Here is a 14,061-nt window from a genome sequence, read left to right as displayed (position 1 = left end):
CACTCGCATGCTCTTTTTGTATCCTGCTGGGATTGTTCATGGGTAGTGGTGATGCCATGATTGTGCCCCACCAGGAGCTTCCTGGGATCAGTAGAAGCCAGCATGTCTTCCTCACCCCGCTCACCCTCCCAGTGGTCCTGAGCCATCCAGGAGAGTGCCTTGTGATGTGCACTGACTAGCCAACCCATGAAGCTGCTCAGCTGGTTGCTACTTGGCTGATCTGAGCTCACTGCAACCTCCGCCTCACAGGTTCAAGCAAGTCTCCCACCTCAGCCTTCCCACTAGCTGGCACTATAGAGGTGCACCACCACTCCCAGCTAATTAAATTTTTTTTTTTTTTTTTTTAGAAATGAGGTCTTGCTATGTTTCCCAGGCTAGTTTGGAACTCCTGGCCTCAAGTGATCCTCCTGCCTCAGCTCCCCATAGCACTTACATAGATTACAGGTGTGAGCCACTGTGCCCGTCCCAAAAAGTGCCTTAAAGGGGTATGCTATATTCCATGTGCTCACATTATTTATACCTTATACAAGGGTGTCAAATTATTATTGTTCGTTCTCATTTTATAGTTCAGACAAGGCTCAAAGAGATTAACTTTCTCCACAGTTAAAGATCACACAGCCTGCTGGAATTCAAATCCATATCCAGCTGCTCTGAGGCCCACAGTCCTTCCAGAAAGCCTTGTTCTCCTGTCTGTAAAAGTCAGCAGCCCCTGGGCAATGGTTTATTTGTACATGTCCCTGCCTGACTAGCCTGTGAAAGCTATAAGGATAAGGTATTTGACATCTTGGATGCTCAGTATGTAATACAGTATTGCTTGAATGAATATTTATGTATAAACGCCAAAGGCAATACTTTACCCATTGCTTCCAATTTTCCAATCTTTAGTCCTTATTCACTTTCTGTCGTCTTTTGTCATATGTTTGTCAATAGGTTTCAGAGGCCTCTATGGCAATGTTTTTGGTAATTTCAATCTTTTTTTTCACTCTGAAAAGTCTTCACTGGGTTGTCAACAACATGGCACAAATGGAGGTTAAAAAAACAAGTTTGAGCTGGGCATGGTGGCCTGCCTGTAGCCCCAGCAACTTGGGAGGCTGAGGTGAGAGGATTCTTGCAGCCAAGAGTTGACAGCTGCGGTGCACTTTGATCATGCCAGTGAATAACCACTGCACTCCAGCCTGGGCAAGATAGCAAGGCCTTGTCTCTAAAAAGAAGAAAAAACAAAGGCTGGAGGGCCCAGTGTAAAATGTAATGTTTTCAGTGACTCCTAGCATCAGTGTCTCTGAAGGTTTCCATTCACTGCTTTGGGATGAAGGGCACTGTCTCAGGTATGCACTTATCTTCAAGAGGGAAGAGTAAGAACTAGCCACGGAGAATCAGCAATGCCTCTTTGTGGCTAAGTGGGCCAGTGGCAGGCATGTGTCAGGATCTGCAGGAACCAGGGACAGGTGTGGAGACAGGGGGTGCCATGCTCTTGAGTGAAATGAAAGACACTTCCATAATGGGATGTATGGCTACCTCTATCTCTTTGGGCCTTGATTTTTTGACACCAGGAAGTACTGTGTTTGCCTGTACCAGGAAGACATAGGTGCTCAGTAAGGAGAATTGGAAACCCACTTCTGCTCATGGCATCTTCACCAACTGGTATTAAACTTTTAAGTACAGTCTTGCTAATGCATCCCAACTGGTGAGGTAGAGTGGGATGAGGTGGGGGGTGGAGAAGAGTGAAAGATTCTAAAATAATTTTAAAGAACAGCTCAGGTCTTTCCAAATACAACAAAACTGCAGGCAGGGCCTGGTGTAGAAGGAACAGTCCTCACTGTGCCCCAGAGGGAGATGCAAGTTTCCTGTAAGAAGCACATGTAAAGTAGGAAAGAAAATGGCTGCTGTCCACCTGGGGCTGGACAGTGCTTAATAGCTCTTTTGTAGGCCGGGCACGGTGGCTCACACCTGTAATCCCAGCACTTTGGGAGACCGAGGCAGGCCAATCATGAGGTCAGGAGATCAAGACCATCCTGGCTAACATGGTGAAACCCCATCTCTACTAAAACTACAAAACATTAGCTGGACTTGGTGGCATGGGCCTGTAGTCCCAGCTACTAAGGAGGCTGAGGCAGGAGAATCGCTTGAAACCGGGAGGTGGAGGTTGCAGTGAGCCAAGATCACGCCATTGCACTCTGAAAGAGTGAGACTGTCTCAAAAAAAAAAAAAAAAAAAGCTCTTTTGCAGCTGCAATCCCCAACCTTTTTGGCACCAGGGTCTGGTGTCGTGGAATACAATTTTTCCACGAACCAGAGGTAGTGGGGTAGGAGGATGTTTTCAGGAAACCATTCCGCCTCAGATCATCAGGCATTAGAGTCTCATAAGGAGCTGCAACCTAGATCCCTCACATGAACAGTTCACAGTGGGGTTTGTGCTACGAGAATCTAATGCCACCGCTGATGGGGCAGGAGGTGGAGCTCAGGCAGTAATGTTCACTCCCCAGCTGCTCACCTCCTGCTGGGCAGCCCGTTCCTAACAGGCCATGGACTAGTCTGCGGCCCAGAGGTTGGGGATGCCTGTTTTGCAGGACACAACAGCTGATGAGGTTTACTTTGCTTCAAAGCATCAGTGTCATTTGTATTGCAAGAGCAAATGTCAGGGTTAAAGGTGCAAATGACCATCAGTTCTAAATTACCATGTTTTCCCACAGATAATTTTGAGACAATGACTCACCTGTTTTTCTTAGAGTGGATTAACTTCATGTCTTCAGGCATAGGTAATCTACCTCTTGTACCTAAAATGTTATGACTGTGATGTTTTCAGAGCAACACACATTTGGAAAACCCATCACCTGCTCTCAGGAAGCCTTCCTTGACTCCTTAAGTGCCCATGAAGACTCGCCCGAGGGAGCAGAACTTGGCAGGTTTTCGGTTTTGCCACCTGGCGGTTGCAGGCACTTCTCGAAACAGGGATCTCGGCAGCCCTGCCCTGCCTTGCCTGACGCTGTGCGCACGCACTCGTTACTCACAGCCTCGCTGACAGCTCAGCCGCCCGGCTCTGTCCTACTGGCTTTCCCTCACCTCCGAGCTCCAGTCCAGTGTTTGCTCACTGTCACTCAACCTGCCCACCATTCAATATCTTGTTTTCTGTTTACATCAAAATCCAAGACATAACTATCAAATACACTTTTAGAATACACCTTTTAAACTGTACAGTCATGCATAGCATAACCATGTTTTCAGTCAATGATGGAACGCAACAATGGTTTTGTAAGATTATAACACCCTATTTTTACTGCGCCTTTTCTATATTAACATACACAAATACTCACCCTGGTGTGACAATTGCCTACCATATCCAGTACAATTACACGCTGCACAAGTTTACAACCTAGAAGCATGGTCTAGGTGTCATAGGCTTTCACATCTAGGTTGGTGTGGCACACCCTGATGTTCTCACAATATGAAATCGTGTAAGGATGCATTTCTCAGGACGTACCCCCTCACTCACCAATGCGTGACTGTATGGATTCCTCAGCCACAATTCTAAACATCTTTCCTCACAACTCATTGCCTCTTGGTGTTGGTTTATTTTTCCTCATTTATTTTCATTTAGTTTTTTAAAAAAATTAAACCTTTTTTGGATATAATTGCAGATTCACATGCAGTTGCAAGAAATGATACCCATCACCCAGTTTTTTCCTGTGGTAACATTCTGCATAGTGATAGCACAATATAAAAACCGAGAAATTGGGTTTAAAGCCTTTTATCTACTCTCACAAGCACTAGGAATTTTTTAAATTCAGAATTTAGGGACCACATTAGTATTATCAAATTTTAAAGATTTCTAATCAGATTAAGCAGGTAGCAAGTAAGAGTCCAAACTAGAGGAAGAGAAACGGCCTCTGGGAAAAAAGATTTCCTGAGGTTTCTCACTCCGTAATTTGGAACACAGGGATCAGAGGCAGAGAAAATCAGTTTACAATGCATAATGATATGTCTTTATTTCATCAACAGAAATGGTGTCTAGACAAAATTCAGTTAACACTAGCAATTCAATTGAGTGAAAAAAATTTTTTTTGCACAATAGTGTATTTACAATGAGTAAATGAAGTTTCAATTCATTAGTTCATAGCAATGCTTTTTTTTTCCCCAAAAGGTAAAAATTCTTAGTTACAGAGAATAAGCATCAACAGCCTTTCATTTTTACAAAACCACAAGAAAAACCACAATCACTTAGAAAAAAATAAGGACAGGCCTAAGAACTAGTACAATAAAATGATGCATTGAATTAAGTTACATTAATCGCATAGAATCTGTGTAAAAAGTATGTAGAAAAACACCTGATGTAACCTGTTACAGTCGTTGACCAGTTATGAGAGGTACAGAGGGTTATACAGGTAGATATGTGTGAAAACTGTCCGTATTGTTCAACCTGGGGAGGAAGAGAAGAGGGGCTGCAGCCCCTTGCATACACTGAGAAGACCCTGTTTTGAATATGGCCTCTGGAGTTTGTAAGGCATATATTAGAGGTGCACTTGTATCAGACTGGTTCTGGAACAAATTGTCACAGGCCCTCTTGGCCTCACAAGCAAAGGTGGTGCTTGCCTTGAATGGCTCAATGTGTCTAACAAGCACCTGAAGCTCCCAAATGCATGTGGAATCTTCCTGATCACTCACTAGAAGTGCCATGTCTTTGTGTCAGAGCGTGAACGGGCATCCCAGGTTTTGTACACGCAAAATACATTGTTAGGACTTAAGGGGGAGGTCATACCTCTGCCTCCAGACATGTTTTGGTAGAAGACTTAGCATCCATCTGTAGGAAAACCCCTCTTTGTCCATGTCCCTTCACTCTTTCCCAACATATGCGTCTGATTATTCCCATGGGAGCACTTGGCACTGAATGTGAGTCTACCTGAAATGAATGGTCTTGGTGCACTTCTGCTTCTAAGAAGGGCCAGTGTTTTATCTGAGGTCAATAAACTGGAATGAGAATGAAGGTCAGAGTTGTTTATCCATTGCTTGACAGCGAAATGCATAACACCATGTCACAACATTAAATCAAAGCTATGAAAGTTGGCCTCTGCAACCAAGTGGGTATTCTTCACAAAATGGCAGCATTGTTTTCAAATTACATTTAAAATGCACTGATATTCATTTGATATAAATATCATTTCCCAGGGTAGAGTGTAGGAAAATACTATAAACTTACTTTTCTTTGCAAGTAATGTTTTCGCACCGTCAGTTGAATAATTTATCTTCAATCTGCCACAGTAAGTCTTTTCTATGTACAAATCCTATTTGCACACACCATTTGTGTACAAATATATTCTGTTCTACAGCATCGGTTTTGGATGCTGGGGTCATGAGATGGCTCGGGCAGTATGATAAACATACACTTTCAACACAGAATGCCTCATGCACACAGACTTCCCATATGAATATCAACTCCATACAGGGCATTGTATCGTGGACTGACTCACCAGAAATCAACTTCCAACACAGTCTTCAATTTGGGGAAGAAACACTAACTCATGATACAACAAACAGCTTTATTCTTCAAAAGTAAAAATAAAAACAAAAAAACCCTTTGTTCTTTATTTACAGTGATTTGAGGGCTAAATTTGATTCTTGCTCCCTTCTGAATCTGAAATTCCTCTTAAACTGTAAGCAACAGTGGAGCAGTTTGAAGTCATTTCTAAAACAGCTCCTAGTTTAAATGGGGCATTATGTAGAAAAACAGGTAGTCAAACAGGGACTTGAGAAAGCTTTGCAGGCAGCTTTTCCTCAACTTGAGAGGATTATGCTACTCCACAGGATGTCAAGCAGCTTCACGGGACAGGACTTTTGGTTTCTCAACAGGCTTATCATTTTCAAACCTTTCCCTGTTTCTTCTTTTTCTTCTTCTTTGATGGCAATCATAAATATTTTAAAAAAATGTGTGTTTAGGCCTCTTGACAACAGCGTTAAACTTCACACTGTGCGCACTTCACTTGAGCCAGTCCTCTCTCGAAAGTCGTCGCTGGTCCTGGCTCCTTTTGAAGGAGAGTGGCAGTTGGCATACTAATCGCTAGGCTTTTTTTTTTTTTTTTTTTTAACTTCCTTGGAAAAGCAATATAAGGATTACGTCCCAAATTATAGTGCATCTGAAAAGCAGCAAACCTTTAGAAAGACAGTTAATAAATTACTCGCACAACATACAGGAGCAGACACACACAGTCAGGTTTTCCACCGCAGCATCACCTCTGACGCCTGAGTCATTGCTGGGAACTCAGAAGAGAAGTAGCAGGATGGCCTAGTAACTTTGTCGGCTTTTTTTTTTTTTTTTTTAAAGATTTTCTAACTGTTTTGTTCCAGAATCAGTATGTAATAAAGTTCGATTTTAATCAAGGCACCCCTAGATAACGCAGAGAAACAAACACATACAACAAAGCACTCACCTGCCCAAAGCCTGACCAACTTGAAGAGGTTGCCTGGAGACACAAGCAGGACAAAGGCGGATCCAAGGGGAGGACTGGATTTAGGTGGGATGCTCGTTAGTCACCTCCACTGGCTCTGCCCCACCATTCCTATCCTCACCATTTGAAGACCCAAGCAGAATGTCACAAGCATCCTTCAAAACAGCCCGTGGTTGGAGGGTCTCTTATTTTTGTAAGAAAATAACCTTAAAAACACAACCAAATGTCATTATACTGTACAAACACTCTTCCCTGCTGTTTGTTCATAAAAGGTGTGGGGTTGACTAAGGGATCCCAGGGAAAAGAGACAGGCTGGTTTTTAAAATTCCACTTGAGGCCATTTGGATTCTGGTCCCCAGCAAGTCCTCCCTTTGAATCAACCAAGAAATAATTGCGACAAGCACTTAGTTCTGCATAGGAAAAGACACACATATATCACATGAACAATTGCACAAAGCTAGTCACTGTTCATAGTGGATAATGAATGAAATAACTTGTTAGAAATCCCCATGAAATTGGAAGATGGTTTTGAGAGCAATGTTTTTAACCAGTTCCCATGGCAGGAGTTAGGTAGAGGAAAGAGGGAGAAAAGCAAGGCAGGGGTCTGGGGGAGGAGGGTAAGGTCTGAGTTATGGTGGAGAGAAATAAAGAGACCCTTATAAAAAATGGAAATTCTGATACATATATGGTATCCGTGTACTTTAAGTCAATCTTAGAATGACAAGTACACCTAATTCCACTCATATGATGTATCTAAAGTAATCTAATTAATGGGGACGAAAAGTAGAATGGCAGTTTTCAGGGTTTGGGATATAGGAGAATGAGGAGTTACTGTTTCATAGGTACAGTGTTTTAGGTTTGAAAGATTTTTAGGTTCCAAAAAATTCTGGAGATGGAAGGCAGTAATGGTAGTATGACACTGTAAATATACTTAATTCAAAAGAACTGTATGCTGAAAATAATTAAGATGACATGTGATTAAGATGGTAAAGATGGTGTATAATTCTGCTCAGGATGCTATAACAAAATGCAATAAACTGCGGGACTTAAACAAAAAACAACAAAAAGAGACCCTGCACCAACAGAAATGGCTGCCAAACAGGTCTGGGCTACTGAACCACAGAAACCTGGGGAAGCAGATGGAATGTGGTCAAGACTACCAGTTGCACAAGAGTTGATACCAGGGTAAATCATGCCAAGAAGCTGGGTTGGATCTGGTTATGATATGAGCAGAAAGTGTTCTTTCTTTAAAAGAAGAGAAGAGGTCACTTGAAAAGGCAGCAACAGAGTTAAAAAACAAAATACTGTCAGCTGACTCCAACATAACACATGCCTCTGAAGTATCACATGATTCACATTGAGTTTATATTCTCGCTGTCATCAGTTTTCCACAAAGGCAAACCTCACAGTGAAGCACAGAACTGTCCTACTAGGCCAAGAAATTCCAACAACCCTAACGAAAACCAGCAGCTCCAACAGAGCTTTATCAAGGTCTGTTTCAGACAAGCACACACACACACACACACATACACACATGAGAAAAAACAAAAACCCAGAGGCAGGTTTTAAAAGTGGAACCGTTTAAAAAAAAAAGCCTTTTTTTTTTTTTTTTTTTTTTTTTTTTTATCCTATTGCATGAACTGACAAATTTCTGGCATTCATACATATTTAAACATTTAGTACTAATATTTGTACAGAAAAAAGTTAATACTAAAACATATGTTACTATGATTTCACTTTTCGCCTATATCATATACTAATTTCCCCTTTTACATGCAGCTTTAATATTGTCCAAACAATGGCACAAATAAAGAAACAAAGTCAACCATCTATTCCCCACTGCCCACCACCCCATCCCCACATCAAACCGTTCAGGACTCTTCCCCAGCCAGGCTGGAGTGGCCCTCGGGCTGTTCAGTGAGACCCGGACCCAAGGCCACTGGAGCGAGGGAGCTGATTCCTCCTCCTCTGGGGCACACCTTCCTGTAAACGTGGCTGGGGCCAACACGCCCCCAGAGCCAAGGGAAGCTGCTCTCTCTGGGTTGCAAGCCAACCAGTTTTGCAGCAAGAAGAGAAAATTATCATCAGGTGAGGGTAGGGTATGTGTGTGATTCGGGAAGGGAAGAGGGAGGGCGCTCGGTGACAGCCTGTCCAAAGCTTCAGAATGAAGTCTGCCTTCAGACAAGACTGGCAGAAAAAGCTCAGAAGACAACTCGAAGCCTTTGGAGAAGGAAAGGAGAAAAAATGTGTCAGCCTGTGTCAGGGATGGATCACAGGTGCCAGGATGCTCTGCTCTCCCCCAACGGTGTGAAGGCAGGACCTTTGGGGCTGCAATTCAAATCCCCGCAGGCCAGATGTCCTGGGAGGCCGAGCCTGGGCAGTAAAGCCAGTGGCAGGTTGGCCCCGTCCTTCAGGGGAGCAGGTCCTACTGCACAACACTTCCGAGAGCAAGCCGAGGCCTCAGGATGTGTTGAAATGAATGGGACTTACTCCCTGGGTGAAAACAGCTCTAACTTGATTTTTAGGAGCCAATGTCTGATGAGTTCTGGTATAATATCATGGATTCCTGTTTTTCTGATGTACTTTTGAGTGAGATGTCCAAACTCTCTCCCCACTTAGGAATTTGAACATCCAGCATCAACTCTGAACTCTCTATCTGCATTTAAACTTTGCTTAGGGAAAGGTGGGGAGGAGGTGAAATATAAAAATATTCAAGCAGATTATTGTCTACACATCCTAGGATGAATTCGTTATTTGGCAAGATTGTTTTTCCTACATAATTATCACCTGAGTGCTTTTTAATTAGCTAAAATGTTTTACTTTTTTAACTAAAAGCAAAGAATATACAGTATACTTGAGTTATACTGAAGTTACAACTTCATTTAAGAAAATAGGTTTGACCCAAAACTCAGTGCAAGTGGCAAAGTTGACCATTACTGTACAGTATCTGCAAGGAAAAAGAAAAAAAAATAACCACCTCCCCTACCCCCCCACCAAACAAACAAAAAAGAAACCCACAATGCTCAAATGACACCATCTGGCGGTGCCAAAACCAAACCAAACGTAAAAAAGAGCTGAAATAAAATCTTGGGAAAAAGCTTCCAACACTGAATTTTGTCCATAAATAAGTACAAATTGAAAATCGAACTGTGAAGCAAGAAAAATGACCATGTTAACAGTTACCAAACTAGTTCTAGCATCAGAGACAAAACAAGAGGAATGTTGGAACCTGTTTCTAAATGAGAAATGAAGTTTCCAGTTTTAGGATGAGAAAGTTGAGGCATGCAGGACTTTTGCATATGGATATATATATATTTTATATATATTATATATAATATGTACAGTCTAGCTATAAAACTTTGATGTGTATAGAAGCTGTCTTCAATGAAAAAAATTGAACATTCAGAAGAAATTCCTGAGATAGGGTTTGTGACATGGGCCACTGAGAAAAAAAATCCGTGGTTGGGGCCTAGAGGTGTTGTAGTCTATCCCTGTGAAGACTGAAATTGAGCCACAGACAGACAGTGTCATTACTGCTGTCTTTCCTTGCCTGGGCAAGGGGTAGCACCATTGTGAAGGTAACTATCTATCACTTCTGCTCGAGAAGAGGAGAGAATACTTCGGAACAGTATTGCTGCTAAGACCGCTGTAGTGTGCACCAAATGTGTTTTCGGTTTCTTCGGGACAGCAGATGAACAGTGCCACAGGCCGACTGAAGAACGCCTGGGTGGGAGAGGTGTGCGGACTGGGAGGCAGAGCCGAGTCACTAGGTATAATCTTTCCTGGGCTGTTCGTCAGTTGTACACTTATCAGTCATTTCCTGGCAGAAGTCCACGGTCACTGTTTGGCTCCTGGGTTCAAGAGGAGGTCCTCTCTCAGAAAAGGCTCCCGGGTCAGTGCCTTCTAGCCTCCTCCCAGAGGTACAATTCTCGGAGGTGTTGCTGGGTGCCCAGGGTGGTCCAGGGGGAGCCGCACCTGGCTCCAAGCAGCAGGGCACATTTTCACCCACTGTGCACTGGGAGGCTGCAAGGTTCTGCTCGACACCCAGAGGTGCAGGGTTAATACTGGAGGCTGTGGGCAGGTCTATGGGTCTGAGGACAGGGCAATACCGATGCAGGGCCTGGATCTGCTCGGGGCTCTGGATGTCTCGGCAGACTTCCTGGGAAAGGCAGGAGAAGTTGTCCAGCAGTTCCCCCATGCATGCTTTCAGCTGATTCCTCTCTGACAACAGTTTCTCTTTCTCACATACCTGGACAGTACAGGAAATAAAGAGAAGATTGGATCGAACCTGAGTTGGAGGACACAAGGCCTCATTTTGGGAGGTTTTCCAGCCTTTGTTTTGCATCCTCCATTATGATGTAACTCATGAATGACTAGGTCAGGCTCTAGAAACTTAAAGATACATATCCAGGGAGCCCAGACATGGGCTTCTGCCACACCTCCCATCTGAGCCACCCATCCAGATGAGCTGCTGAGGCCAACACCTTTCCCAGGACATCCCTTCAGCCCTTTCCAAGGCCCAGGCAAACTGGTAAAACTGTCACCAATCAGAAAGCTTGAGTCAATGTTTTGGTTTTCTGAAATTTGGGGTTTGTAGACAGTTAAATGAAAAACTTTCAGTCCCAATCTTGTGATTGATTGAAAATCTCCCCCAAATGCATCAGGTTACCATTTTTGAAAGGCAAAAATCTACCATTCCAACTATATGACATTTTGAAAAAAGCAAAACTATGGAGACAATAAAAAGATCTGTGGTTGCCGGGGTAAAGGGGGTTGAGCAGGCAGAGCACAGGGTATTTGGGGGTAGTGAAACCACTCTATATGATATTATACTGGTGGATCCATGTCATTATACATTCGTTCAAACCCACAGAACGTACAACACTGAGAGTGAGCACTAATGTAAACTATGGACTTGGATTGGGGATGTGTCAATGTATGTTCACTGACTGTAACACGTGTACTACTTTGTGAAGGATGTTGACGGGGGGGAAGGCTATGTGTGTGGGAACAGGGAACATACAGGAACTCTCTCTACAGTGTGTTCAATTTTGCTGTGAACCTAAAACTCCTCCTAAAAAAGCAAGTCAGGAGAGGAGGATCCAAGATGGCCAATTAGGAGGAGCTCAGGATTGCAGTGAAAGTGCAGAGGGAGAGTGGACGCTGCATTTCCAGACGGATTTTTATTGCCCACAGACCAGGAGATTCCCAGGTGGATGAGCCCCACGGATCACCAGCACAGCTGAACCGGCACGGCTGCTTTGCCGGCGCCCCTGGGCGGCGGTTCTCCGTACAAAATACACGTGTCCAGGCACCATTTTAGCTGGCAATTGGAGCTCCGGAAAGGCAGAGTCGCCCATTCATCTGATTAAAAAGGGGACTGAAACAGGGAGCCAGGCCAGGAGATTCCTGGGCAAAAAAACGCCGCGAATCTCAGCACCGCTGTTTCACCTGGTGCAGTGGGTCGCCGCAGGGGAAATCACACAGATCCTGGCGCCTTTTCAACAGGCGACTGGAACACCTGGGAGACAGTCGACCATTCAACTTAAAAAAAAAAGGCTCTGAGGCAGGAGCCAGGTGATCAGGCTCGGCTGGTCCCACCCCCACAAAAAAACAGCAATTGGAAATGCTCTGGGTTGAGAGTTTCACAGCAAGCACAGCCGAACCCGGGAAGGTCCAGTTCTGTGGGGGAGGGGCGTCTGCCATGACCCAGGCACACCACCACTATGGAGGTAGTCTGCCATTGCTGAGGCAGCCTGCCATTACAGAGAGAGTCCGCCATTACAGAGGTGGGCCTGGTTTGCTGAGGCAGTTCTAACTACGCCCTTATAAACAGGACTGCAGGGAAGTTCACACGGCAGCTGGGCGGAGTCCACAGCAGCTCACTAAAGCCTCTGCAGACAGTGACTAGGCTGCCTCCTCGCTGGGCAGGGCAGCCTTGATAAAAAGGCAGCAGTACAATGGAAACTCAAAAATAAAGCCCTAACTACCCGGGACAGAGCACCTGGGGGAAAAAAGAAAGGGGGTTTATGAGTTCTGCTGCAGCAGACTTAAACGTACCTGCCCAGCAGCTCTAAATGAACAACAGAGATCACAGCTCAGCACTTGAGCTCCTAAAGGACAGTCTCCTCAAGTAGCTCCCTGACCCCGTATATCCAAAGAGTCACCTCATAAAGGAGAGCTCAGACTGACATTTGGCGGGTATCCTTCTGGGACAAAGATACCAGAAGAAGAAACTTGCATCAACCCTTACTGTTCTGCAGCCGCTGCAGGTGATCCCCAGGTAAGCAGGGCCTGGAGTGGACCTCAGCAGTCCTATAGCAGAGGGGCCAGATTGTTAGAAGGAAAACTAAGAAACAGAAGGAAATAACTTCATCATCAACAAACTGGACATCCACTCAAGTACCCAATCTGAAAGTCAACAACTTCAAAGATGACAGGTAGATAAATCCACAAAAATGGGAAGAAACCAGCGCAAAAAGGATGAAAGCAACTGAAACCAGAATGCCTCTCCTCCTACAAGGGATCACAACTCCTCACCAGCAAGGGAACAAGGCTGGACGGAGAATGAGTGTGATGAATTGACAGAATCAGGCTTCAGAAGGTGGGTAATAAGAAACTTCTGTGAGCTAAAAGAACATGTTCTAACCCAATGCAAAGAAGCTAAGAACCTTGAAAAAAGGTTTGTTGAAATGCTAATGAGAATAGACAAGTTAGAGAGGAATATAAGTGAATTGATGGAGCTGAAAAACACAACACGAGAACTTCACGAAGCATGCACAAGTTTCAACAGCCAAATTGACCAAGCAGAAGAAAGGATATCAGAGGTCAAAGATCAACTCAATGAAATAAAACAAGAAGGCAAGATTAGAGAAAAGGGGTAAAAAGGAATGAACAAAGTCAACGAGAAATATGGGACTAAGTGAAAGGACCTAATCTACATTTGATAGGTGTACCTGAATGTCATGGAGAGAATGAACCGAAGCTGGAAAATACTCTTCAGGATATCACCCAGGAAAATTTCCCCAACCTAGCAAGGCAGGCCAATATTCAAGTCCAGGAAATATACAGAACCCCGCAAAGATATTCCTCAAGAAGAGCAACCCCAAGGCACATAATTGTCAGACTGACCAGGGTTGAAATGAAGGAAAAAATGCTAAGGGCAGCCAGAGAAAAAAGTCAGGTTATCCACAAAGGGAAGCCCATCAGACTCACAGCAGAAACCCTACAAGCCAGAAGAGAGTGGGGGCCAATATTCAACATCCTTAAAGAAAAGAACTTTCAACGCAGAATTTCATACCCAGCCAAACTAAGCTTCAAAAGTGAAGGAAAAATAAAATACTTTGCGAACAAACAAGTACTCAGAGATTTCATCACCACCAGGCCTGCTTTACAAGAGCTCCTGAAAGAGGCACTAAACATAGAAAGGAACAACCAGTACCAGCCACTCCAAAAACATGCCAAATGGTAAAGAGCATCAACACAATGAAGAAACTGCATCAACTAATGGGCAAAACAGCCAGCTAGCATCAAAATGGCAGGATCAAATTCACACATAACAATATTAACCCTAAATGTAAATGGGCTAAATGCCCCAATCAAAAGACACAGACTGACAAATTGGA

General features: G+C 43.9%; 1 protein-coding gene across 2 annotated transcripts in view; it reads right to left on the bottom strand.

Annotated features, from left to right (window-relative positions):
* Window positions 1-5,513: 5,513 nt before the first annotated feature.
* The window catches only part of BACH2 (BTB domain and CNC homolog 2), a 355,372-nt gene continuing 346,824 nt past the window's right edge, over window positions 5,514-14,061 (bottom strand). For both annotated transcript variants that reach the window (XM_017506784.2, XM_017506783.2), the window contains exon 7: window positions 5,514-10,685. In XM_017506784.2, coding sequence (XP_017362273.1) covers window positions 10,203-10,685 — 483 coding nt within the window. In that variant the 3' untranslated portion in view covers window positions 5,514-10,202. The remainder of the gene's footprint in view (window positions 10,686-14,061) is intronic.

This window comes from Cebus imitator, unplaced genomic scaffold (assembly GCF_001604975.1).
Source record: "Cebus imitator isolate Cc_AM_T3 unplaced genomic scaffold, Cebus_imitator-1.0 Scaffold359, whole genome shotgun sequence".
In the NCBI taxonomy this organism is placed as follows: Eukaryota; Metazoa; Chordata; class Mammalia; order Primates; family Cebidae; genus Cebus; species Cebus imitator.
The sequence above is the reverse complement of the archived record's forward strand: the minus strand, read 5'-3'. Positions and strand labels throughout refer to the sequence as shown.